Genomic DNA, 27,101 nt, shown 5'->3' on the forward strand with positions numbered 1-27,101 from the left:
AAAATATTGGGATTACAAGCATGAGCCACTGTGCCCAGCCTTTAATTGTAGCCTTTTATTTTAGAAGAAATGTTCCAGGTATGGTGGCTCATGCCTGTAATGCTAGCACTTTGGGAGGCTGAGCCGGGCGGATTGTGTGAACTCAGGAGTTCGAGATCAGCCTGGGCAGCATAGTGAAACCCTGTCTCTACAAAAAAAATACAAAAATTATCTGGCCATAGTGGCACACACCCATAGTCCCAGCTACTCAGGAGGCTGAGGTGGAAGGATCACTTGAGCCTGAGCTGTGGAGGCTGCAGTGAGCCGTGATCATGCCACTGCACTCCAGCCTGGGCGACAGAGAGAAACTCTGTCTCAAAAAAAAAAAAAAAGAAAAAACCCTTTTTTTTTTTTTTTTTTTTAACTTGAAAAAAGAGAAATGTTGACAGAAGGTTCCAGCCTACCCGTAATCTGCACCCCAGAGGTGACTGGGACGGGCGTGCAGTCCCGTGTCCCATGTCCCTGCACACGCAGGGTCCACACGCAGGTGGGGAGGTGGGGGTGGGGGGCTCCTTCGATTCCAGCTCTGTGGGCTGGTGGGGATGGGGGGGCTCCTGCGGTTCCATCTCTGTGGGGCGGTGGGGATGGGGGGCTCCTGCGGTGCCTCATCCTGGGGCTGCCTCCCTCCTGGGTGACCCTCCTGTACTGCTTCTCAGGAAAATGAGGCACTCACTCCTAGGCTTTGGCAATGGCCAGTGTCTCTGGTCCCCTCTGGAGCCCCAGGCCCTTCTCTCTGTTGCTGAGGGTGGTCACCGACCACAGGTGCATGTAACAAAAATAGCAAAACCATGGCGCGTCCCACCGCTCATCTGTGAGGCTGTGTCTTGTGTGATGGGGCCAGCCCCCAGCCCACTGGGGAATCTCCCATTGATGTAGGTATGTTAATTGCACGTGCAGACTCCAGGAAACAGTGCTGGCTGTCCCAAGGCTGCCTCCTCTGGGAACTGATCCCTGGGGAGCACCCTTTCCACCCTCATTTCTTACTTTTTTTTTTTTTTTTTTTTGAGATAGAGTCTTGCTCTGTCGCCCAGGCTGGAGTGCAGTGGCACGATCTCAGCTCACTGCAACCTGTGCCTCCCGGGTTCAGACAATTCTCCTGCCTCAGCCTTCTGAGTAGCTGGGACTACAGGAGCACACCACCATATCCAGCTAATTCTTGTATTTTAGTAGAGATGGGGTTTCACTATGTTGGCCGGGCCGGTCTCCAACTCCTGACCTCGGGTGATCAGCCCGCCTCAGCCTCCCAAAGCACTGGGATTACTGGCATGAGCCACCAAGCCTGGCCTTTCATTGTTTGTTGGAGCTCCGTTCTGGTCTTTGTGGGTCCTGGTACCTGCTGTGTGTGCCGTCATCTGAGAACTCAAGCCTGCCTTCAGCTTGCTCCAGGCAGTTCCCTGTATTCCTCCCCTTTTGGGGGCATATTGGAAGGGCTGACTCTGTGTGAGTTCTTACAGTTGAACTGGAGGAGCAGGAATCCCGCTGGCCTCTCTCCCCCGGTGTAGACCCACACTCCTTACTGCATAACTGCATAGCTTTGTTTCCAGATACAACAAGTTTTTTTGTTTGTTTTTTTTTTTTGAGACGGAGTCTTGCTGTGTCGCCCAGGCTGGAGTGCAGTGGCGCGATCTCAGCTCACTGGAAGCTCCGCCTCCCGGGTTCACGCCATTCTCCCGCCTCAGCCTCCGAGTAGCTGGGACTACAGGTGCCCGCCACCACGCCCGGCTAGTTTTTTGTATTTTAGTAGAGACGGGGTTTCACCATGTTAGCCAGGATGGTCTCGATCTCCTGACCTCGTGATCCACCCGCCTCGGCCTCCCAAAGTGCTGGGATTACAGGCTTGAGCCACCGCGCCCGGCCAACAAGTTTTTTAAAGCCTACCTTGAATGTATTTAAATATCTGAGAATTATGTTAAAACCCATCACTCTTTTTTCTAGTTTGACTTTTTAAATGACAGAGAAGAGCATGAGCCTGGATCCCCGGATCCCTGGGGACATGGGACAGTTTTGTTGGGGTCTCATGCTGGCAGCGTGGTGGCCAGCTGACTGGCATGCTGACTGGCGGGTGTGCGGTGCACTTGCTGTGACTCTGAAGTTCCAGAACCTGTTGTCAGGAAGAAGCACTTGATTTATTTTTAATGATCTCCAACATCTTTTCCAGGGATACTTCGGGCCAGGGAAGATTTTGTACCATATTCCGCTCCTACTCTCGGGGTGCACAGGTAACACAGCATCCTGAGCTGGGAGATCAAACTGACTTTGAATGATAACGTTTACAATGCTTAACTTACCATCTGCTAATGGATAATTGGAGGATAAGGTAGTTAAGCTTACGTATAAATTGGTACCAAGAATCTAAATATGTGCTGTAGAGTAGTTGGTTGCTTGAAAGACTTCATCAGCATTAGGGAGTAAGCATGCATTTATGGGAGTGTGTGTGCATGTACACACGTGTGCAGGTACCTGCACTGTGTATGCATCTGTGCATGAGTGTGTGTGTCTTGCACATGATGTGCCAGGTACCGTGCCTGTGATGCGTCTGTGGCATGAGTGCCTGCCTGTGTGTGTAAATGCGTGTGTGGCTTGCCTCTATAATGTGCGGTGCCTCTGGACAACATGAACTGCGTGTGTGTGCACTGTGCTAGCGTCTGTGCATGAGTGCCTGTGTGTGAGCTGTATGTGTATATGTGTGCCTGCCTGTACATGTGCACACGTGTGCACACGTGAACTGCATGTGTGTGCACGTGTATGCGTGCGATCCATCCAGGTGAGTGGGCCCACTCCTCGAGAGGTGGTGATTACTGTGGTGCCGCTGCGTCCCGTGTTCCTGGAGTGGCTCATGGGTGTGAGTTCTAGTCCCCAGCTCACTGTGACATTTGAGGGTTTATCACTGAGCTTACGAAATATCGTTGGAAATGATCATAAAACTGCTACATTCGGGTGATAAATCAAAATTATGTACTTCGTGTTAAAAGAAGGAAATGACTGAGTGAGTTGTATGTCTTTGCGTGCATGGCCACAGCTGTGCCTGCATCTGTGTTCTGTGTGCTGAGCCTGTGACCTCTCCCCCAGGGTGTGATCCTGGTCTATGACATTGCGAACCGCTGGTCTTTTGACGGCATTGACCGATGGATTAAGGAGATCGATGAGGTATGTTGTAGAAACGCCGATGCCCAAGATCCCTGTGGGATTGGGAGGATGTCAGGCCAGGAATTCGGGCCGCGCCCTCCAGGGCTCATGGGTACACATGGACCATGGGCCAGGACACTGCATGGGGTTCCAGCAGCAAGGAGGGTGCCTCACCTCGGCACAGCGCTGGATAGGGCTGGGCTCATGAGTGTAGCTACAGAGAATCACCAAAGCTCAGGAAGCTGGTCCAGACAAAACGAGCCTCCACGGTGTGCCTGGGCATGGGCTCAGGCCCCACAGTTTGGCCTGCTTCGCTCCCTGCTGTGGTCGGGCTGGGTGGACCAGCAGTGACCGGAGCTTGTGCCTGCTGGCACGCAGACCAGCCCACCTGGCAGCGGCGACATGGCGTGGTCAGCGCCAAGCCCACTGTGTGAGTGTCCTGGGGCTGCCATAACTAACAACCACAAGCCGGGGTCCCAAACAACAGAAATGCGTTCGCTCACGGTTCTGGAGGCCAGAGCCCCAAACCAAGGTGTCGGATTCCCTACAGCCGCCTCTCCGAGCTCTCGGAAGTACCAGCAACCCTGGGCCCTCCCTGGCTTGTGGCTGCTCCAGTCTCTGCCTTTGCATCACACGGCCTCCTCCGAGTGTGTCTTCTCTTCTTCCAAGGACACCAGTCATTAGATGAGGGCCCTAATTCAGCATGGCCGCACCGTAACTATTTACGTCTGCAAAGACTGTCTTTCCAAACGAGGTCCCATGCTGAGGTTCTGGGTGGACATGAACTCGTGGGGGGTTCCTCAGCCCAGAGCACCCACTTTGCAATGACAACAAAATCTCACTCGAGTAACCCATGCTCCTCGCCTTTCTCCTGCCCACTAGCATGCCCCCGGAGTCCCTAAGATCCTGGTGGGGAACCGCCTGCACCTGGCGTTCAAGCGGCAGGTCCCCACGGAGCAGGCCCAGGCCTACGCCGAACGCCTGGGCGTGACCTTCTTTGAGGTCAGCCCTCTGTGCAATTTCAACATCACGGAGTCATTCACGGAGCTGGCCAGGATCGTGCTGCTGCGGCATGGGATGGACCGGCTCTGGCGGCCAAGCAAGGGTAGGCCCTGGGGCTATTCTGGGGGCCCCCCTCTGCCCTCCAGACACCGAGGTGGTTCGGTGGCCCCCTGGATAAGTGTCTGCCTCCCGGGACCCGCCTCAGGGCCACTGTGTCTGTTCTCAGAGTAAGACATTTGAGAGAAGTAATCACTATGGCTTTGTCAGAAAGCTCATGAGGGAGCTCCTGGGATCTGTACGTGGGCAGAGGGGATGTTGTGGCCCGGCTTGCTGCATGTACAAGCCAGGGCCATGGGTGTCTGAGGCTCGGGAAGGCAGGAGAACAGGTGTGGGCACCACCCCTCATGGCCAGCCCAGGTGGAGACATCCACTAAGCAGGGTTTACCTTTTTCTCTCCCAAGTGCTGAGCCTGCAAGACCTCTGCTGCCGGGCGGTCGTGTCCTGCACACCGGTGCACCTGGTGGACAAGCTCCCGCTCCCCATTGCCTTAAGAAGCCACCTCAAGTCCTTCTCGATGGCCAACGGCCTGAATGCCAGGATGATGCATGGCCGTTCCTACTCCCTCACCACCAGCTCCACCCACAAAAGGAGCAGCCTCCGCAAAGTGAAGCTTGTCCGCCCACCCCAGAGCCCACCCAAAAACTGCACCAGAAACAGCTGCAAAATTTCTTAAGGAAGGCACTAAAAGAACCACGGTGGAATCTCTCCTGGAGAAACTCGGTGTTACCCCTGGCAGCTGGCGGATGCATCTCCGATTCCGGTTTCTCTCGGCAAACGCTGCTTGTGAATGTGTGCGACGCCTTCCGTGTGATGGAAACACACTACGCTGTCGGACTTCGAATTTCTATGTGGATGTGCATGAAGCTCTTGTTTTCGATGTGTGTTTATAAAGGGAAAATTAGTACTCTGCTCAACTCTTGGTAACATGAAATTCTGAATGTTACTTTATCATGATTGCACTGCAACTTTTTCCTTAAAATAACTGCTTTTGTAAGAATGGTGATATTGGAGTGATTAGCGTAAATTGAAGGGAATTTGAGAAGCAACGGTAGTGGGATGATTTGGAGTCATCACTATTACGAGAGGGGTCTTTTTGTAAACCTCCTTTTTAATGTCAAAGCACCAATTTATAAAACGCTGCAGATGTAGAGGTTATGTGCAACAGATCTGTCCAGTTTGTGTATGAAATGGATTTGATAAAGTTTTTGCTAGTTATTTACTACATTTTGGGATTAATAAGTGATTTATATGCATATTTTTCTGTAAATCTACATTTTTTTTGTACAAGATATTCTACAAGTTATGAAGCTAAGGGAAGAAAATGCCAAAGATACCTCTAGTTACGTTGAACAACGCAGTTTCAACAGGCCAAGGAAGACCTGCTTCAGTAAAAGGAATGAAGTGAAAACACTTATTTAAGAAAATGTTTCTCGGCCGGGCACGGTGGCTCAAGCCTGTAATCCCAGCACTTTGGGAGGCCGAGACGGGTGGATCACGAGGTCAGGAGATCAAGACCATCCTGGCTAACACGGCTTACACCCTTGTCTAATTAAAAAAAAAAAAAAAAAAAAAAATGTTTCTCAACAATAAAATGTATAGTCGTTTCTCTCTTGGTAGAGTTGGTGGCCGGTTCTTTAGAATTTTGTATTTTATTTATTTATTTATTTATTTATTTATTTATTTTTGAGACAGAGTTTCGCTCTTGTTGCCCAAGCTGGAGTACAATGGCATGATCTCGGCTTACTGCAACCTCTGCCTCCCGGGTTCAAGTGATTCTCCTGCCTCAGACTCCTGAGTAGCTGGGATTACAGGGGTGCGCCACCACGCCCGGCTAATTTTTGTATTTTTAGTAGAGATGAGGTTTCACCATGTTGGTCAGGCTGGTGTTGAACTCCTGACCTCAGGTGATCCACCCACCTCGGCCTCCCACAGTGCTGGGATTACAGGCGTGAGCCACCGCGTCCGGCTAGATTTTGTGTATTTATTACAGCCCTTTACTTCACTGCGCCACTGCCTGGTATAGACATCACATATCGGAGCTAATAAACGACGCTGGCAACAAGGCTGAATCCTTGAACTGTTGTCGCCTGTTGAGAAAGGATTCCTTTTCTGGAACAAAAGTGCAGAGGAGGAGAGAGGGAAGAGTTCAAAGCTGGCACCCAGGCGTGTGCCTGTCTGATAAATCGGAGCCGTGCTCCTGAGCCTTGGTGAGGAGCCCCTGGGGGCTGTTGGGGATTCCCCATGGAGATGCAGCCCCTATCTTCGACTGCATGCCTCAGAGCAGGCCAGAGACCTCCAGGGCCGGTCTCTTCCCTGGTCACGCTGTTGAACATTTGTCTGTGGCTGGGAGTTGCAAATGAGGGATTAAACCAAAAAAATGAAGTGAGAAAATGCCTGATGTTCCTGGTTCCTGCTGCTGGTCTGTAGATTCTTAGAAACTTCAGGGACCGGGCCGGGTGCGGTGGCTCACAGCTGTAATCCCGGCACTCTAGGAGGCCAAGGCAGCCGGATCAGAGGTCAGGAGCTCAAGACCAGCCAACGTGATGAAATCCCGTCTCCAATAAAATTACAAAAATTGGCTTGGCATGGTGGCGCACGCCTGTAATCCCAACTACTCAGGAGGCTGAGGCAGGAGAATCACTTGAACCTAGGAGGCAGGGGTTGCAGTGAGCTGAGATCGCACCACTGCGCTCCAGTCTGGGTGACAAGCGATACTCCATCTCAGAAAAAAAAAAAAAAGAAATGTAAGGGACCCTAGAATCAGGGGCAACGCCTCTATTCAGAGATGGTGGAACTGAGGCCCAGACAGAAGAGAGCAGCACTGGTCCCTGCAGGTGGAGCCGGGCTTGGAGGTGTCTGGCCAACTGGGTACGGCAGCTACGGGGACAACGTCTGTGGGGAGGCAGGGTCGTGGTCTGTGGACAGAAGGTGAACCCTGAGGGGACAGTGCCTGGGGAGGGGAGGGTGGTCAGCCTCGTGCAGACACACTGGGAGGACCTCTTCATCCTTCTCTCTGCTGTGCCACAGGTGGGGGTGAGGCCGACCTCCCAGCTGCAAACACAAGGACACTGAGATGCAAGGAAAGGAGAACCCACACTGGAGAAACTCATGTTGCAGGGGCCTCTTCTCCCTCAGTTCCCGGCTTGGTGATGGTGGAGGGTAAGAAAATGGATCCTCCCGCTACAACATCAAACCAGGCCAAACGCGTATTTTTCTCTTCCTTCCCTTTTCTTGTTTTGTAATTGACAGCTCCTCAGGAGTACCAATAATGTCCTAGAAGGAATAAAATAAAGTTTCCCAAGGCTTTGTGACCCAGAGCCCTTTGCAGGTGTTCACGGAACACACAGGCTGCCTGGAGGCCTTGGCAAACACCACCAGAAGTCCCCAGACGCGGAACAGGCAGCAAGGAGCCTCCCCGAGATCTCCCAGAGGGAGCACAGCCCTGCCAAAGTATTGGTTTCGGACTTCTGGCTTCCAGAGCTACGAGAAAATAAATATTTGTTATTTAAGCCACCAGGTTTGTGGCGATTTGTTATGACAGCCTCAGGAAACTCCTGCAACAAGGAGGTGAGTTACGCTCACGGCAGAAAGTGCTACAGCAAACCAAGGCAGAACAAAACCAGACGAAGCCTAATAAAGACTGGACTGAGTAGAAGTCTGTGTGTTTGGGTGGTGAATATACAAAAACCATAAATTTACATTAAACCTTAGAGACGCTTTGTCACTTTCTCCCGCAGCCCTCACTGCTGGCGCGATCTGTCCGCACGATCCGTCCGTGGTGTAAACACCAGCTCCGGATGCCGTCCCAGGTGCTTGTGACCCTCTCTCCAAACATCAGGATTCAAAATGTGTTATCCACAAGGATGACTCAGTTGCCCTGTGAAAATTACTCCAGTAGAGAAGGTTCGTAGCTTGCAATTTTGATGAGGAATTTAGCCAAAATATCGAATCTAGAAAAAAAAAGTCAATGACAGGCTTGATGATACTTGTTTTGACAGAGACAGAGACGCTAGGTCTGCCCTTTGTTGGAGAACAGCTTCGTCAGATGTGGATTTTACAAGCAAAATGGAAGCTGCTTGTATTAGGGGGAAGTGAAGGTTTTGTTTCACTTGGGGGAGGCTGGAGGTCGGTGAGACGTCACTGTCACGGGGGCGGGACACGCCTCTGTCCCGGCCTGGAGGGTGGACGTGGGGGCTAGAGGGAGCAGGAGATTCCTAGTCCGTGTACGCCGCCATAACAAAACACCTGAGACTGGGGAATGTATGAATAACACATTTGTTTCTCAGTTCTGAGGCTGGGAAATGCAAGCTCAAGGTGCCAGCAGGTTTGGGTCTCGGGAGGCCCCGTCTCCGCTTCCAAGATGGTGCCCTGTGGCTGCGTCCTCACGTGGCCGGAGGGGCGGAAGGACAAAGGGAAGGGAGGCAGCTCTGCCACACCTCCTGTGAGGTCCTGAATCCCGTGCTGGAGGTTCTGCCACCGCCTAAAGGCCCTGGCTCTTAATACCTTCACGCTGGCAATTAAGTTCCAACACCTGAATTCTGCAGGGACTCGTTCAGACCTCAGCAGAGGCCTGTGCTCTTCTGTCCACTCCCTCCCATGTGTGCCTCGGGCACCTTCTCCCCGGCCCCATGGGGCCCCATCCTTTGCTGGGGGAGCCTTTCGTATATCCTCAGCTATTGAAGGGCATTGGTGAAACCTTGGATGAAACTGAGCAGAGTCTCCGCGTAGGACCGTGGCAGCCACTGGGGGCCTGAGGGCAGGGGCTGGACAGCAGTGAGGGCTGGTGACAGGGAGGCCCTCAGCAGCTCCACGCACGCAGGGGTGTACGCAAGCACTGGGTGCCGTATGCTCCTTCCCGCCCTGGCGAAGGTGGGGCACTCCCTGGGCAGAGGCTGAGCCATCTCCTATGTGAACCCTGCCCTCCACCCCCACCTGTCTCAGCTCAGGAGTGGAGCTTGCTCCCTTCCTGCTTCCATGGAATGTTCAGAGGTGCGGCCTGTTGCTTTAGATCTACAGATTCTTACACACCTTCTCTTAACAAAGGCTGGCACCTGCCTTTTAAAAACCACTGTCCCGCCGGGCGTGGTGGCTCAAGCCTGTAATCCTAACACTTTGGGAGGCTGAGGCAGGCAGATTGCCTGAGCTTAGGAGTTCAAGACCAGCCTGGGCAACATGGCGAAACCCCGTGTCTACTAAAAATAGAAAATATTAGTCAGGCGTGGTGGTGCATGTCTATAGTCCCAGCTACTCAGGAGGCTGAGGCATGAAAATTGTGTGGACCTGGGAGGCGGAGGTTGCAGTGAGCGGAGATTGCACCACTGTACTCCAGCCCGAGTGACAGAATGAGACTCCACCTCAAATAAAAATAAAACCACTGTCCCTACCCTGCCACAGTGCTGAACTCAAGCTGATACTGTTTCTTCTCCTCTACTTTCCCATGATGACAGCAAACCCTGCTGGAGCACAGAGGCCCTGAGCCACTGTGGAGAGGGAGATGGACGCACAAAGGCAGGATTCCAAGCTCCACCTGGTCTCCAAGCAGTTCTCTTGCTCTAGCTTTCACCCTCCTCTAGGTGAGGTGACTGGCTGCTTCCCAGCAGCCCAGAGGTGCCGTCAAGGCTGTTAGCCAAAGGCCACCGTGAACGCCCCTGACTTGCTGCAGCATGGAGCCCCCCACCATCGAGAGGGTGCTGGGGAGTCAGGGAGGATGGGCGGGACTTGGGCAGCTTCGTGGAGGTTTTGGGGAGCATTCACGGCAACGGCTGCACTCTGTTCGATGCTGTCAGGAAGCAGGGGTGACTCTGAGACTTACTATCTTAATTCTTATCTAGAAGGTGAGAAAAACGGAGCAAGGTGCAAGGTGTCATTGGTAGAAAGTGGCAGTCACTCACATCCAGCAGGATGGGGAGTGTTGGTCGTCTGGGGGAGGTGGGCACTGCTCCCGCCTGTGTGCAGAGGGGACCCTGCTCTTGTCCTGTCCCCTCAGTCACAGGGCGGCCTTGTCTGTGGGGCTGTCAAGTCCAACAGGAGCCTTCCAGTGCCTCGCTGTGCATGTTCAGGGGCTGCCTCAATCTTTCTTGGTGCCTTTTGAGGTGACAGGAAGATAGCCGTGTAGGCCACGGTGAGAGGCAGGCATACCAGTCTCAATGCCTTTGACCGGGCAGATGCTGACCTTCCAATTCAGCTGGAGGAAGACTCCATGTGTTGCTCAAAGCCCATCACCACCCTCTGTTGGTTTCTTGATTCCTTTGCCTGGAATGTTTTTCTTTTTCCTTTTAGAGACAGGGTTTCACTCTGTTGCTCAGGCTGGAGTGCGGCGGCGCAATCTCAGCTCACTGCAGCCTTGGTTCCTGGGCTCAGTGGTCCTCCCACCTCGCCCTCCGGAGTAGCTGACCACCACACCTGCCTTTTTTTTTTTTTTTTTTTTTCAGCGACAGGGTCTTCATAAGTTGCCCAGGCTGATCTGGAACTCCTGGGCTCAAGTGATCCTCCCAAAGTGCTGGGATTACAGGCACGAGCCACCGTGCCCAGGCTGAAATCTTAGCATTGCTCCACGTTCTGCTACAGTTGGGGGTGAGGGTGATGGGCTTCTTAAAAGGCCCTCTAATGGTTCCATCTGTGAAATGGATCCTATATGTAACAGTTCACGTGGGTCCATCTGAATGAACAGTACTGTTATGACTAACAATGCACAGCAGCTGAAGTGTATCGAGTCTTACCTGCCAAGCCCTTGGAGTGGGTTTTAAGGTCTGTTACTGTTGTTGTAATAAACTCCCACAGCCCGGCGGCCTGAAACAACAGAAGTGTGTTCCGTTCACTGTTCTGGAGTCCAAGTCCAAAATCAGCATCACTGGGCTGAGATCAAGGTGTGGCTCCCTCTGGAGGCTCCGGGAGGGTCCTCCCGGCCTCTTCCAGCTTCGGGGGGCCCTGGGCACTCCTTGGCTTGTGGCCACATCACTGCAGTCTCCATCTCTGTCCCCACATGGTGTTTTCTGTTGGTCAATCCTTCCTCTGCCTGAAGAAGTGTGTGATGGCACTTGGGGACGTCCAGACAATTTGGGACAGTCTTCCTGTCTCAGGGCCTCTCACTTTATCATATCTGCAGAGACCCTTTTTCCAAAATAAGGGAATACCTTCTTTACGTATTTATTTTATTAATTTTTTTTTGAGATGGAGTCTCTCTCTCGCCAAGGCTGGAGTGCAATGGCCCGATCTTGGCTTACTGCAACCTCTGCCTTCCGGGTTCAAGCAATTCTCCTGCCTCAGCCTCCCAAGTAGCTGGGATTACAGGCGTCCATCTGCCACTACACCCGGCTAATTTTTGTATTTTTAGTAGAGACGGGTTTTTGCCCTGTTGGCCAGGATGGTCTTGAACTGCTGACCTCATGATCCACCCACCTCGGCCTCCCAAAGGGCTGGGATGACAGGCGTGAGTCACCGCGCCTGGCCAGGAATAACACATTGAAAGGTTCCAGAGATGACCACCTGATATCTTTGAGGGCCATTCTGCAGAGTCTAATACAAACTATCACAAAGTAACACAAAGTTAGAGACTTAAAGGAACACACATTTATTCTTACAGTTCTGGAGGGAGGGGCTAAAATAAAGGTGTCCGTAGGGCTGGTTCCTTCTGGAATGTCCAGGGAGAGTCAATCTCTGGCCTCCTGAGCCTCTAGGCGGCGGCATTCCCGGGCTCCCACTGCATCCCTCCAGTCTACTTCTGTGGTCACACGACAGCCTTCTCTCTCAGCGACCGCCTTCCCTCTTTCCTGTGAGGACCCTCGTGATCCCACCTGGATCATCCAGGTCTCTCTCAGCGACACTCTTCCCTCTTTCCCGTAAGGACCCTCGTGATCCCACCTGGATCATCCAGGTCTCTCTCAGCGACACTCTTCCCTCTTTCCTGTAAGGATCCTTGTGATCCCACCTGGATCATCCAGGTTAACCTCCCCATCTCAAGGTCCTTAAGGTAGTCATATCTGCAAAGTCCCCGCTGCCATGTATAAAAGCAACACATGCATAAGCTCTGAGCATGGGGATGGGGGTGTCGTTGGGGGCTGTTCTTCAGGGTCAACCACACGCCCTTCCCCTGTTGCAGATTCTTTTTTTGTTGTTGTTGAGACAGAGTCCCGCTCTTGTCACCCAGGCTGGAGTGCAGTGGTGCGAGCTCAGCTCACTGCAGCCTCCACTTCCCAGGTTCAAGCGATTCTCCTGGCTCAGCCTCCTGAGTAACTGGGACTACAGGCGCCTGCCACCACACCCAACTAATTTTTGTATGTTTAGTAGAGATGGGTTTTCACCATGTTAGTCAGGCTGGTCTCAAACTGCTGACCTCAGGCAATCTGCCCGCCTCGGCCTCCCAAAGTGCTGGGATGACAGGCGTGAGCCACCGCGCCCGGCCTATTGTAGATTCTTCTCTTGCCCCCAGGAGTAACCATCATCTCCAGTTCTGTGCAAACCACCATCCTCCTGGTTTTCTTTATATGTTTGTGTGTGTCCAAATATGTTGTATCTTTAAACAATACATCCTTAGGCCGGGCACAGCAGCTCATGCCTGTAATCCCAGCACTTTGGGAGGCTGAGGCGGGCATAACCTTTGCCTAGGAGTTCAAGACCAGCCTGGGCAACATGATGAAACCCTGTCTCTACTAAAAATACGAAAAATTAAGCTGGCATGGTGGTGTGTACCTGTGGTTCCATCTACTCAGGAGGCCGAGGTGGTAGGATCACCGGAGCCCAGGAGATAAATATATGTATGTAATTTCTATTCTTTCCACCCCAAGAGGTGAGACTGCTTTCTGCCTGCCTTACAGACAGGTGGGCGAGATGAGCCGTGTCCCTCACTCCGAGTCACACTTCAGGTCTTCCACGTGGAGACCCCTGAGCTATCAGTGGACAGTGGGATTCCTGGAGCTGCTGGAACAAAGCCCCATAGGCTGGTGGCTTGGACAACAGCCTGTCTTCCTTCCCAGGCTCGAAGGCTCTGGGGAAGAACCCTTCATGCCTCTCCCAGCTCCTGGAGGCTGCCCACAATTCCTGCACTTGCTGACTTAGGGCTAAGCACTCCAGTCCCACTGGCTGCCAGCGGCCGCCTTCCCCTGTATCTCCTCCCTTCCTGTCTCTTCCAAAGGTGCCAGTCTTCAGCTTTAAGGCACACCCCAAATCCACGATGATCTTATCTTGAGATCCTTAATTACTTCTGCAGTGATTCTGTATCTAAAGAAGCCCCTATTCTCAGGTTCTGGGTGGACCTATCTTTTTTTTTGGTTTTTGTTTGTTTGTTTTTAGACAGAGTCTTGCTGTGTTGCCCAGGCTGGAGTGTAGTGGCACAATCTCAGTTCAGTGCAGCCTCAGCCTCAACCTCCTGGGCTCGAGCCATCCTCCCCGCTCAGCCCCCCAGGACACATCTTTTGAGGGCCACCATTCAACCCACTGTGGTGGGCAAGGCTGCTTTGAGTTTCCTGGTTAGGATACAACCAGCGCTGTGTGTGGATGTCCACACATGCCCTCGCCCCGGCCTGTATAGCCACCGGGAGACTGAGTAAAATGTGGACTGAAGGAGGCCCCAAGGGTGGCAAGCAGAGAAATGAAGGGAAATGCCCCTTACCCATGCCTCTCTCCTTTGCCCATGTGACACTTCTCACAGCAGGTACCAGTATGTGTGCACGGAAGAGAACCCAGTGCCCTCCAGGGAAGAGGGTGCTGAGCCCCTGGACCGCACTTAGGTCTCGCCCCAGCTCTGTGATTTGGACCTGGGCCCCTGAGCCCTAGTCACAACCTGGGCAGCCCAACTCACTCTGCCATCGCGAGGCTCCTGGTCACAATCAGGGAGGAGCCCCTCTTGTGGGGGAATCGAGGTGTTCAATGCCCACGACGCAGAGATCGCCTGGCCCAAATGGGCCAGTGATCTGAGCTTACAGTCCAGCTCCTTCCTCCCCATGGCTGAGAGGTCAGCACCAGCTCAGGCAAGTGGCGAGGGTGGGATGAGGATGACAGATGGATGGAGGCAGGTGGCTACAAGGGACAGTGTCAGAACCTCCTAGGAGATGAGGTGTGCTGCAGGGAAGAGGGAGAGCCCAGGAGGGAACAGGCGGGTGAGTGGAGAGGACTCCCTGGGCAGGAGAAACAAGGGTCAGCACTCAGGCCTCCACAGCCATCCACTGCATGAGCCTAGCCCGGGGACAAAGCTCCGTAACCAGGACGCCCTCAGCAGCCCGACCCTAAGAGTGGAGGAGAACTGTGTCCTGTGAGCAGTGTGCCCTGAGGGCCTGGAGTCCTGCGGGGGCTGTGCTGTGTGAGGACCACCTGTGCTTTCGGTGGGGTCCTAAGGGCTGTGTCCTCTATGGGCTGTGTGTCCTGGGAAGGTCTCTGTCCTGGCGGTCTGTGTGTCCTGAAGGGGGGCCTAGCATCGTGGCGCTTCTGGGCTTGCCCCTCGTGAGGGATGATGCACCGGGCCTCAGTTTTGGCTCAGCCTCCCTTACCGGCTCTCCCTCCTTCCTCTGACCGTCAGGTGTCGGTGCCAAGCCCTCAAGGAGCCATCCTCCGTCCCGCGGCCACCCTGCGCATGACAAGGCCAGGCCCTCCTTCGAACGTGGAGACCCCCTGGGGTGCTCGGGGCTCCCGCCCCCGCCCCCGCCCCCCCGCCCCGGCCCCTCCGCCCCCGCCCGCCCCGCCTCCGCCCCGCCCCGCCCTCGCCCCCGCCCCGCCTCCTGCCCGCCCCTCCCCGCCCCCCGCCCGCCCCGCCCGCCCCTCCCGCCCGCCCGCCCCTCCCGCCCGCCCTCCCCTCCGCCCCCTCCCGCCCGCCCCACCGCCTTGCCTCGGCCGTCGCTTCGGTTAGATGCTTCTCGGCGCTCCATAGGCTCCCTGAGGGGCGCGCGCGCACGCACCCAGCACGCACGCACGTCCAGCACGCACGCACGTCCAGCACGCACGCACGTCCGACACTTCCGGCCGCGGCGGCCTCAGCGCCGGCCAGAGGCGACCAGACCGCTGGCCCCTGCGAGCGGCATGCAGCGCTGAGGAGCGGCGGCCCAGCATCGCGGAGCCATGAACCTCCTGCCGTGTAACCCTCACGGCAACGGGCTGCTCTACGCCGGTTTCAACCAGGACCACGGTGAGGAGGCGCGAGGCGCGGCCCAGTCGCCCTGCCTGCCCGGGCCTTCCTGCAGCCCGGGGTCCCCGACTCTCCGGCCTCTCCCGGGCGCCCCTTTCCGGCCAGGCTTTCCCACACGGGACCCCCGCCCCGCCCGAGCTCCCCTCCGAAGCCCCCGGCTCCGGCCCTCGCCGCCGCTCCTCGCAGCCTCAGCCGGGGTCCGGACCAGGCCCGAACCGGCTCCCACCCTCCCGGCCTTTCGTCCCCGCTCACCCCCGGGTTGTGGCCACTCCCAGCCGGCGGTCCCGGGCCAAGGTCGAGGTTGGTGGGAGACGGCGCAGAACCCCGGCCTCCTGCGCGGCCGCCCCTCCCCGCGCGCCACGCCCACTCGGGTCCCCGGCTCCCTGCGGGCTCCTCGGTTATCGGGATTTTCCGCACAGCGTGATTGACGCGCCGCCCGCAACCCCGTTTTGCCCCCTGCTCCTTTCAGGGTGTTGAGCAGGTAGCCCGTGGCGGAGCTGAATCCGCCTGGGTTCACTGGAGCCGCGGAGTCGGCGCCCGCGACGCCTCTGGTGGCGGGTGGGGTGCGGGTCCCACCTCTCCCGTCGGTTTCAGTCGGAAACTGTCACTCTCCCCACCCCCACTCCCCGGGATGTTTCCTGGTGTTTGGTGGAATAAAATGACTCAAGGGAGGCCCGAGGGAAATCTTCCTTCTTTTCCCATGTCGGAATCCAGGTGTAAGCACTGGATGATTTACAGCGCCCAGGGAAGGTGACCTCCTTCCCCGCAGGTGCTTCAGAGCGGCGCGGTCGGATTCCCGCGGGAGGCGGGCGGGACCTGGATTCGGATGGTTGCCTCCCCACCTCCCATTTGAAGGGCGCACTTCCCAAAGGTCATGGTGGGGAAGAAAAGGAATGACCGTTATTCTGAGACAGACTTTTGCGAGGCTTTACGTGTTGGTTTTGGAAGTTTTGTCTTTGAAGAGAATCCAAGCAGGTGCTGTATGATCCCGTATTTGTGAAGACAATTTTATTTATTTATTTATTTTATTTTGAGGCGGAGTCTAACTCTGTCGCCCAGGCTGGTGCGATCTGGACTCACTGCAGCCTCCTCCCGGGTTCAAGCGATTCTCCTGCCTCAGGCTCCGGATTAGCTGGGATTACAGGCACCCACCACCACGCCCGGCTAATTTTTGTAATTTTAGTAGGGACGGGGTTTCACCATGTTGGCCCAGCTCGTCTCAATCCCCGGACCTCAGGTGATCCACCCGCCTCGGCCTCCCAAAGTGCTGGGATTACAGGCGTGAGCCACCGCGCCCGGCTGGATCACACGTACTTAAAAGAACTCCCTCAGTGATTCTGATGCCCTGGGGCCAATCAGGCTTCTTGGGCGCTGCCAGCTTCCCCAGGGTTGTGTGCTGGGGTTTCTCTGGGAAGACAGTTTCGCTGAGATGGCAAGGGAGATGCCCAGCTTCCTCAGAGAGCGGTTTCCAGCCGTCTGGTGTTTGTAACGCCTTCTTTTTACTGAAGTGTGCTACACCTGTAGAAGGGTGGACAGATCATAAGTGTTCAGGTGATGAATTTTCCGAACTGAACACGCCTGTCACTAACAATTAAGAAATCGAATCTACCTGGCCACCCTTGATGCCAATAAATGCTCCCTACCTGACTTGTGACGTCATAGATTAGTTTTGCCTACTTCTGTACTTTATTTTTGTATTTTCTTTGTTTCTAGCTTTTTTGTTTTCTTTTTTTTTTGAGACGGAGTTTCACTCTTGTTGCCTAGGCTGGGGTGCAATGGCTCGATCTAGGCTCACCGCAAACTCCGCCTCCCAGGTTCAAGCAATTCTCCTGCCTCAGCCTCCCACGTAGCTGGGATTACAGACATGCACCACCACGCCTGGCTAATTTTGTGTTTTTAGTAGAGATGGGGTTTCTCCATGTTGAGGCTGGTCTCGGAACTCCTGACCTCAGGTGATCCGCCTGCCTCAGCCTCCCGAAGTGCTGGGATTACTGGCATGAGCCACCGTGCCCGGCCGTTTGTAGCTTTCTTACTCAACATCATGTTTGTGTTTTTTTTTTCTTCTGTATTGTTGAGTATAGTTGCAGATCTTTTTTTTTTTCTTTCCTGAGACAGAGTCTTGTTCCCACCCAGACTGGAGTGCTGTGGCGTGATCTTGGCTCACTGCGACCTCTGCCTCCTGGGTTCAAGCGATTCTCCTGTCTCAGGCTCCCAAGTAGCTGGGATTACAGGCGCCCACCACTGTTCCCAGCTAATTTTTGTATTTTGAGTAGAGATGGGGTTTTACTGTGTTAGCCAGGCTGGTCACAAACTCCTGACCCCATGATCTGCCCACCTCGGCTGCCAAAAGTGCTGGGATTACAGATGTGAGCCACCATGCCCAGCCAGATCATTCTTGATGTACAGTATTCCTTTGTGCAGACATATAACAATTCGTATATCCATTCTCCCATGGTTGGGCATTTGGGTACTTTCCAGTTTTTGGCTATCATAAGCATAATGTGATAGTAAGAATAATGATTATTCTAGAACATGTCTTTCAGAGAGCATATGTTCACATTTCCACAAGGCATGTATTCCTATATACCTAGGAGTAGAATTGACAGTATAGTAGATAGCACAAATAGTTTTCCAAAGTGGTTGTACCACTTTGCCCTCAAATGGCAGGTCTGAGAGTTGCCAAGGCTCTACCCCCAGCTCACATTTGGTGTTTTCTCTTATTTTTGGTCATTTTGGTGGCTGTGTAAATCTCTCTGTGTTGTTTATTTGCATTTTCCTGACTTTGTGTTTCTTGACCATTTGGGTATCCTCTTGTGACATGTCTAAGTCTTTTGCCCATTTTTCTATTGAGGACTTTGCCTTTTTCCTGTGGATTTCTAGGAGGTAGTTTGGGTATTTTTATTTTTTTTGAGACAGAGTCTTGCTGTGTTGCCCAGGTTGGAGTGCAATGGCGTGATCTCAACTCACTGCAACCTCCCCCTCCCAGGTTCAAGCGATTCTCCTGTCTCAGCCTCCCGAGTAGCTGGGATTACAGGCGCCCACCACCAAGACTGGCTAATTTTTTGGTATTTTTAGTAGAGATGGGGTTTCATCATGTTGATCAGGCTGGTCTCGAACTCCTGACCTCAGGTGATCCGCCTGCCTTGGCCTCCCAAAGTGCTGGGATTACAGGCACATGCCACCATGCCTGGCTGATTTTTGTATTTTTAGTGGGTTTCACCATGTTGGCCAGGGTGGTCTCGAACTCCTGACCTTGGGTGATCCGCCCACCTCGGCCTCCCAAAGTGCTGGGATTACAGGCGTGAGCCGCCATGCCCAGCCTGTTTCGTTTTGTTTTTTTGAGCTGGGATTGCAGGCGTGAGCCGCTGCACCCGGCCTCGAATGGGAATTTTAAGAGGCCTTTGCATTGGTGTCTCACACTACTTGTGCAGTCATTTTAAGGAACCGGACTTCACAACATTTCATGTGAAAAATAATTGGGGGGTTCTTTTCTCTTTCCAGCCACAGCTTCATAGAGCCAACAGTTAGACATGGCATTTAAGGAGATGGATGTAGTCCTTGGGTCATACACAAGCATTAACACACTATCATCTTCGCACTTAAGTGCTTTGTTCAGTTTCTAACAGTGCCGTTCATTTGGACCATTGTGGCTTGTGTGGCTTGTGTGGCTGGTGTGTGGCTTGGAGACAGTGACCAGGATGAGTGACCTGGGTAACTCATTGAGACTCTCACAGGGTTTTAAGGAGTGAGGATGATTTATAGATGGGAGCAGAGTCACGGGAGACCACCCTGTAAATGGGAAAGAGCATCCTTGCCTCACCTTCCCGGTTCCTGGATATAGGACTGCCTCTTGTCTCCCAGCACCCTGCCCTTCCCCTCACCCGGTGTCCACAGTGGGCGGGATTGCCTGCTTGGTGGCTTTCCTCTAGAGGTTTCCTTTGCGCTTGTCACTCATTGCCCTCCAAGCCTGGGCCACAGGGATGCCACAGAAGGACCCTGCAGTGGGGAAGCTGTGTGAGCTACTCCAAGGCTCCTTTGCTAAAGGACAAACAAAATGTCCCTCATGAATGTGCTTGTCACTTGGTAGCATTTCTACAAGGAAAGGAGTTGTGACTTATCACCTGTGGTGCCTGTGTGGTTTCAGCATCTGCAGGAGTTCTTAGTAGTTGCCGTTTCTCCAGACCTCTTACTTTTACTCACTCCAGGCCTGGGGATTAATGTCTCTCTTACCCTTCTGCTTTAGGATGCTTTGCGTGTGGGATGGAAAATGGATTCCGAGTCTATAACACTGACCCACTGAAAGAAAAAGAGAAACAAGGTAAGAATTAACGGACATTTCCTGGTTTCTCCCCTTTCCAACCCTCAGAGTCTAAATTTAACCTTGCAGGTGGAGCAGGGAGGGGATGGATGGCTGTTTCCGAGAAGTGAGTAGGGTTCATGGCCCCTCGTCAACTTGGAGGGAGCTGTCCCCTTTCTTCTGTTGAGCTTCTACAGGTGCTGAGGGATCCAGGAGTGTGCTGAGCAGGTTTGTTCACTGGCCTGATTTCTCGAGTGAATTCTAGATCAGCGTGAGCTTCTCGTGCCTTTTCCCTGTCACATCAGGGATTTTTGGCAGCAAAACCTTTTTTTTTTTTTTTTTGAGACGGAGTCTCACTCTGTCGCCCAGGCTGGAGTGCAGTGGCAGGATCTCAGCTCACTGCAAGCTCCGCCTCCCAGGTTTACGCCATTCTCCTGCCTCAGCCTCCCGTGTAGCTGGGACTACAGGCGCCCGCCACCTCGCCTGGCTAGTTTTTTGTATTTTTTAGTAGAGACGGGGTTTCACTGTGTTAGCCAGGATGGTCTTGATCTCCTGACCTCATGATCTGCCCGTCTTGGCCTCCCAAAGTGCTGAGATTACAGGCTTGAGCCACCGTGCCCGGCCACAGAAACCTTTTTTCAAATAAAATCTCACCTGTAAGCCTGGGTTGTAAAACAGTAAGTGGTGCTTTATGTCTGGGAGTTTATTTTGTAAGTCAGGGTGCATTTCCTCAGGCTGCATCCACGCTGTGTACATTTGAGTCCTGGTTATGCCCTTTACCAGGTTGCTGTGCGACCTTGGGCAAATTTCTCAGCCTCCTTGGGCCTCTTTCCCCGCCCCCCCCTTTCTGAGACAGAGTCTCGCTGTGTTGCCCGGGCTGGAGTGCAGTGGCATGATCTCGACTCATTGCAACCTCTGCTTCCCGGGTTCAAGCGATTTTCCTGTCTCAGGCACCCACCACCACGCCCGGCTAATTTTTGTATTTTTAGTAGAGATAGGGTTTCCCCATGTTGGCCAGGCTGGTCTTAAACTCCTGACCTCATGATCTGTGCACTTTGGCCTCCCAGAGTGCTGGGATAACGGGTGTGAGCCTCTGCGCCCGGCCACCTCACTTTCTTTATATGTGAAATAAGGTTGATAGGCTGGGCGCGGTGGCTCAAGCCTGTAATCCCAGCACTTTGGGAGGCCGAGACGGGCGGATCACGAGGTCAGGAGATCGAGACCATCCTGGCTAACACGGTGAAACCCCGTCTCTACTAAAAATAATACAAAAAACTAGCCGGGCGAGGTGGCGGCGCCTGCAGTCCCAGCTACTTGGGAGGCTGAGGCAGGAGAATGGTGGGAACCCGGGAGGCGGAGCTTGCAGTGAGCTGAGATCCGGCCACTGCACTCCAGCCTGGGCGACAGAGCGAGACTCCCTCTCAAAAAAATAAAATAAAATAAAATAAATAAATGAAGTAAGGTTGATAACAATGACTGCCTCATGGAGCTATTGTGAAAATGAGTCGGAGTGCGTCAGACACACAGATCTGTGCCTGCACACACGTTAGGTGCTGTGGAGTGTGTGATGCCACCATCATCATCAGGAGTAGCGCCCGCATTACTCTCAGAGGAAGTCAGTGGAATTAGCGAGTGTTACAGGTGAAGTTGGTGGCTTTTCATGCATCTAATTTATAGTTATTTTGTTTCATTTGGAACAGTAAATTGGGACAGTTCTGCTTTATGCAGATAAGTAGTTGCAGAACATTTTAAAACAGCTTGACTTGCAAATCTCAGGATACTTTTTACTAAATTGACCCAGAAGCTTACAGAAAAGTTGCAGGCATTGGTGTCCAAGTTGAATCATTAGCAGCTGTGTGGGAAAACCCTCAACCATGTTTCCTCTCCGCTCTTAGCACCAAGACAGTTGTCAGCACAGAAGAAGACTTCTGTGATTGAATGTGGGGGATTTTTCCCCACACACCGTGCAGTGGACACCAGCTGGGCGTCCTTTCAGTTCTGACGCCATCTACCTAGAGATAGAGTGAGATCCCACAGGTCGAGGGCTCCGTCCCCAAGACTGCCCCAGCCCCACCGTTCTTGAGTCTGGGCCTTCTAACCTTCAGACAGAAACGCTGCTGCTGATCTGATGGGCAGAGCTCAGCGGGGACGCTTGTTTGCCTGCTGCTCGCTTCCTGCTGTGCAGCCTGGTTCCTGATGGGCCGTGGACCACTACTGCCCTGGGGTAGCGGACCCACTGTAAAGGATATTGCCAGGAATACAGATGAGGGCAAGTGCAGGACAAGGTGTGGGGGGACGGGCCATGGAGTTTCCAAGCCCTCCCTGGACAGCAGCCTTCCAGGACCTTCCATGTGCTTAGCTGACCTCTTAGATTTTTATGTTTTTACTTCAAAATTCATTTTTCTTTGACTTTTTTCTCTTTTTTTCCACATGTGTTACAAAAAATACCTTTTGGAGATATATATATATGTGTGTGTGTGTTTTTTTCTTTTTTTTTTTTGACGTCTTGCTCTGTCGCCCAGGCTGGAGTGCTGCAAACTCCGCCTCCCGGGTTCAGGCCTTTCTCCTGCCTCAGCCTCCTTGGTAGCTGGGAATACAGGCACCTGCCACCACACTTGGCTATTTTTTTTTGTATTTTTGGTAGAGATGGGGTTTCACTGTGTTAGCCAGAATGGTCTTGATCTCCTGACCTTGTGATCCACCCACCTCGGCCTCCCAAAGTGCTGGGATTATAGGCGTGAGCCACCGCACCCCGGCCACCTCTTGGATTTTTTTTTTTTTTTTTTTTTTTTTTGAGACGGAGTCTCACTCTGTCGCCCAGGCTGGAGTGTAGTGGCGTGATCTTAGCTCACTGCAAGCTCCGCCTTCTGGGTTCACGCCATCCTCCTGCCTCAACCTCCCGAGTAGCTGAGACTACAGGCGCCCGCCACCTCACCCAGCTAGTTTTTTGTATTTTTTAGTAGAGACGGGGTTTCACCGGGTTAGCCAGCCTGGTCTCAATCTCCTGGCCTCGTGATCCGCCTGTCTTGGCCTCCCAAAGTGATGGGATTACAGGCTACCTCTTGGATTTTTAAGGAAGCTTCATAGTATCTGCATTCCTTCTCCCAGTGTGTAGGGTGGGACCCTCTCTACGGAGGGTCTTCAGACCTGCAATCAGGTGGAGAAGATTTGAGTTCTGCCTTAGCAGGTGAAAGGAGGGCAGGAGAGAGATTCTCATTCCTGAGGCCTAACACACCCAACATTATAACAAAAGACTGTAGCAGGTCTGGGTGTTAGGAGCCAGGAACCGCTGGTGAAAGCCTGTCTGTGTCTCAACACCACAACAGCATATTAGCAGCTGCTTCCTAATTAATGAAGTGTTTACAGTAAATTCAACATTTCTTATAAAAATGAGTGTGACGGCCCATACAGTNGCCCAGGCTGGAGTGTAGTGGCGTGATCTTAGCTCACTGCAAGCTCCGCCTTCTGGGTTCACGCCATCCTCCTGCCTCAACCTCCCGAGTAGCTGAGACTACAGGCGCCCGCCACCTCACCCAGCTAGTTTTTTGTATTTTTTAGTAGAGACGGGGTTTCACCGGGTTAGCCAGCCTGGTCTCAATCTCCTGGCCTCGTGATCCGCCTGTCTTGGCCTCCCAAAGTGATGGGATTACAGGCTACCTCTTGGATTTTAAGGAAGCTTCATAGTATCTGCATTCCTTCTCCCAGTGTGTAGGGTGGGACCCTCTCTACGGAGGGTCTTCAGACCTGCAATCAGGTGGAGAAGATTTGAGTTCTGCCTTAGCAGGTGAAAGGAGGGCAGGAGAGAGATTCTCATTCCTGAGGCCTAACACACCCAACATTATAACAAAAGACTGTAGCAGGTCTGGGTGTTAGGAGCCAGGAACCGCTGGTGAAAGCCTGTCTGTGTCTCAACACCACAACAGCATATTAGCAGCTGCTTCCTAATTAATGAAGTGTTTACAGTAAATTCAACATTTCTTATAAAAATGAGTGTGACGGCCCATACAGTGATTCACGCCTGTAATCCCAGCACTTTGGGAGGCTGAGGTGGGCAGATTGCCTGAGCTCAGGAGTTCGAGACCAGCCTGGGCAACACGGTGAAGCCCCGTCTCTACTGCAAGTACAAAAAGTTAGCCAGGCATGGTGACGTGTGCCTGTAATCCAAATTACTGGGGAGGTTGAGGCACGAGAATCACTTAAACCCGGGAGGCCGAGGTTGCAGTGAGCCGAGATTGCGCCACTACACTCCATCCTGGGCAACAGAGCGAGACTCTGTCTCCAAAAAAAAAAAAAAGGTTAGACAAGAAACATCTAAAAATTCTAAATTCCAGAAAAGTATACCATTGTCGTGGTTTAGCGTATCACACACATATGCGGTCCTGTGCGTCTGCTGGCTCGGCCGTATCTGGGGCAGGCTGTCCCTGAGCTTAGCATGCAGTCAGTTCTCACACGTGCGTGTGTGGTGTGCTCCCGTTTCCAGATTATGTGAGTAGATAGGCCCTAATGTGAAATGGATACAGTAGGGCCACACTGTCTTTTTGATGGCGCATTTAAACAGTTTGTCTCTGCACTTAGACTCATCTGCTGCTCTGCGTCTGGCAGCTTACAGTTTAACAGTGGAGAGCAGGCCAGGCGCAGTGGCTCATGCCTCTAATCCCAGCACTCTGGGAGGCCGAGGTGGGCAGATCAAGAGGTCAGGAGATTGAGACCATCCTGGCCCATATGGTGAAACCCCATCTCTACTGAAAATAGAAAAATTAGCTGGGTGTGGTGGTGCGTGCCTGTAATCCCAGCTACTCGGGAGGCTGAGGCAGGAGAATTATTGAACCAGGGAGTCGGAGGCAGTGAGCCAAGATCTTGCCACTGCACTGCAGCCGGGTGACAGAGCGAGACTCTGCCTCAAAAAAAAAACCACACACACACACACAAAAATCCCAGTGAAGAGCAGCAGCAGACTTGCCCTTGTTCCTTTTTAATTGTAGTAGTTTGCTTTCCTGAGTGGTGGGGAAGGAAGCCTGCGTTGCAGTGTGTCCTGGATCTGGGCTTGTGGCATGGTTCTCTGCAGTGTGACTGTGGCATTGAATAAGGAGCCTGTGGCCTCTGAGCAGGACGCCTCTTCCAGATACGCCTTCTGCCACTTGGCAGGAACAGGAAGCTGGTAGTTGAGGGAAGCCGCCTTAGGGATCCCTGCTCCTTCAGTCTTGGGGGGCAGCGTTCTCCCACCCTGCTCCACGACATAGGTCCTGCATCCATAGTACACCCAGGTTTGTTCTTTCCAGAGATGGGCTGGCTGTTCTACTCTAGGAGGCCCCTGGACCCCAGGGAAGCGGCCCAGAGTGGGGAATGCAGCCTGTCACGGTCCTCATAGTGGTGCTGTGAGATCACAGCTCAGGACTCGGATTCAGACATATCACACAAAATGGCCGAGAGTCTGCTGCCAAAAACGTTCACTGGTCATGGGAACAAGTAGCAATGTTTCAAGAACGATACTTGAAGTATCCAGTGGTTGTAGAAATATAAGAGTGTGTGGAGAAAGTCACCTCCACTCATCACTTAAAAACACAGCTCTCCCATATTACAAAGCTGAATAGAACCTGTGTAACTTGGGCCCAGCCCAGCCAGTGAGCTTGCTGGGTCTGCAGGGTGGACAGAGGTGTTCCCAGGCATTCCGCTGTCTTCAGTGCTGCCTGATGATGCCAGTATTCAGACACCCCTTTCCCCATTGTCTTTGATGAGTTTCTTGTCTTTTGCAACAGGCTCTGTTGGGAGAGTCTGGGCCTGTGGAGGTGTGATGTAATTACATATTTTGGTTTTCATCCTGGCTGGTAACTCCCACAGCCTTGGTTAGTCTTTTTGTTCCAATATTGGCCCTCAGGGGAGGCCTCTGACCTCCTTCTACCCCCCCCCACCCCCCTTCACCCTAACGTGTCCTGTCTCCCCACCGCCACGTGTCCTGTCTCCCCACCGCCACCCCACCTTTCTCTCTTTCTTTTCTTTCCTTCCTTCCTTCCTTCCTTCCTTCCTTCCTTCCTTCCTTCCTTCCTTCCTTCTTTCTTTCTTTTTCTTCCTTTCTTTCCTTCCTTTCCTTCCTTTCTTTCCTTTCTTTCCTTTTTTTCTTTCACAGAATCTCTCCCAAGCTGGAGTGCAGTGGCTCCATCTTGGCTCACTGCAACCTCCACCTCATGGGTTCAAGTGATTCTCGTGCCTCAGCCTTCCAAGTAGCTGGGATGACGGGTGCCTGCCACCACACCTGGCTAGGTTGTTTTGTTTGTTTTGTATTTTTAGTAGAGACGGGGTTTCACTACGTTAGCCAGGCTGGTCTTGAACTCCTGACTTGAAGTTATTTGCCTGCCTCAGTCTCCCAGAATGCTGGGATTACAGGCATTAACCACCACGCCCCCACCCTTTCTAACTGTGGGTCTTAAGACCCTCCCCAGAGAAGGCCGCACCCTCTGCCCCTGGGGAAGGAATGCTGATGTCACGAAGCTTCCATAAAATCTCAGGGAGACAGGGGTCAGCACGCTTCGTGGAAGCTCAGCGTCCTTCCCCGAATACCTTGCCCTGTGCATCTGTTCATCGGTGTCCTTTGTAATGTTCTTTGTGATAAACTGGTAAACATGAGGAAGTGTTTCCCTGAGTTCAGTGAGCTGTGTCAGCAAATTGAACCCAAAGAAGGGGTCACAGGAACCCCAACTTGAAGCTAGTCAGTCAGAAGTTTTGAAGGTTCTGACTTGCGACTGGTGTGTGGTGCAGTCTTGGGGACTGAGCCCTCAAGCTGGAGGATCTGATACGTCTCCAGGTAGATGCTGTCAATTGAATTAGAGGATACCCAGCTGGGGTTTGCTGTGTGGTTTCTGCTTTGGTCACAGAAGTCTTCTGTGTTGATAACTGTGTGAGAGCAGAGAGAGATCATGATTAGAGGAGAGAGTTTTTCTCCACTACAAGGACTGGGGTGTACCTCAAGTTTTCCTCAGCTGATGTTTAGTAGGAGCCTGTTTTGTGTCCTACGCAACCTATTGTTGCAATTTTAGTTGCTGTTACAGAGAAGTCCAGCAGCTAGGGACTCTTAGAGACGCAGACGCTGACATCCTAGGCAGACTTGGGCATTTCTTCTTTTTGTTGGATATAGAATGTTCCAGGAGTAAATGCTCGGTGCTGCGAAGTAAAACCAGCGGTCAGGCAAAAGTTTAATTCTCTCAGCAAGGCAATTTACTTCTGCAGAAGGGTGCCACTTGCATCAGTCAAGATGGCAAGAGCACAGAGAACAAAGGAGACCGGGGGTTTTTATCCTGAGCGCAGTCCCTATCTCTGCGTCACTCCCCCCATGGGCTGGGGTCGGACTGCACAGTCTGAGCTGACCCGATTGGCTACTTGCACATGTTTTTCTAAATATAGAAGGGGAGGGGTGTGAGGTACAGAAGTGGAGCGTGTGAGACGTGCAGTTTCGGGGGGCAGTGCATACAG

General features: G+C 52.9%; 2 protein-coding genes across 2 annotated transcripts in view; both read left to right on the forward strand.

Moving 5' to 3' along the window:
* The first annotated feature begins 1,922 nt into the window (after window positions 1-1,922).
* On the forward strand, window positions 1,923-5,451 carry RAB40B (RAB40B, member RAS oncogene family). Its single transcript, XM_017879162.1, has 4 exons — window positions 1,923-2,258; window positions 3,109-3,186; window positions 4,048-4,270; window positions 4,629-5,451. The coding sequence occupies exons 1-4, from the start codon at window positions 2,175-2,177 to the stop codon at window positions 4,898-4,900; spliced, it is 657 nt and encodes a 218-aa protein (XP_017734651.1). The 5' UTR covers window positions 1,923-2,174; the 3' UTR covers window positions 4,901-5,451.
* Window positions 5,452-15,094: 9,643 nt separating this feature from the next.
* The window catches only part of WDR45B (WD repeat domain 45B), a 35,710-nt gene continuing 23,703 nt past the window's right edge, over window positions 15,095-27,101 (forward strand). Inside the window, exons 1-2 of the mRNA XM_017879165.1 lie at window positions 15,095-15,340; window positions 19,584-19,658. Of these exons, the coding sequence (XP_017734654.1) occupies window positions 15,274-15,340; window positions 19,584-19,658 (142 nt within the window). The 5' untranslated portion in view covers window positions 15,095-15,273. The remainder of the gene's footprint in view (window positions 15,341-19,583; window positions 19,659-27,101) is intronic.

The sequence above is a fragment of the Rhinopithecus bieti genome, unplaced genomic scaffold (genome assembly GCF_001698545.2).
Source record: "Rhinopithecus bieti isolate Rb0 unplaced genomic scaffold, ASM169854v2 scaffold_9899, whole genome shotgun sequence".
NCBI lineage: Eukaryota > Metazoa > Chordata > Mammalia > Primates > Cercopithecidae > Rhinopithecus > Rhinopithecus bieti.

Excerpts from the sequence above, each read along its gene's own strand:
- RAB40B (XM_017879162.1), top strand. The coding sequence starts at position 2,175 with ATGATCTCCAACATCTTTTCCAGGGATACTTCGGGCCAGGGAAGATTT. Across the intron at positions 3,187-4,047 it reads GGATTAAGGAGATCGATGAG|CATGCCCCCGGAGTCCCTAA; the intron begins GTATGTTGTAGA and ends CCTGCCCACTAG. Across the intron at positions 4,271-4,628 it reads GCTCTGGCGGCCAAGCAAGG|TGCTGAGCCTGCAAGACCTC; the intron begins GTAGGCCCTGGG and ends TTCTCTCCCAAG.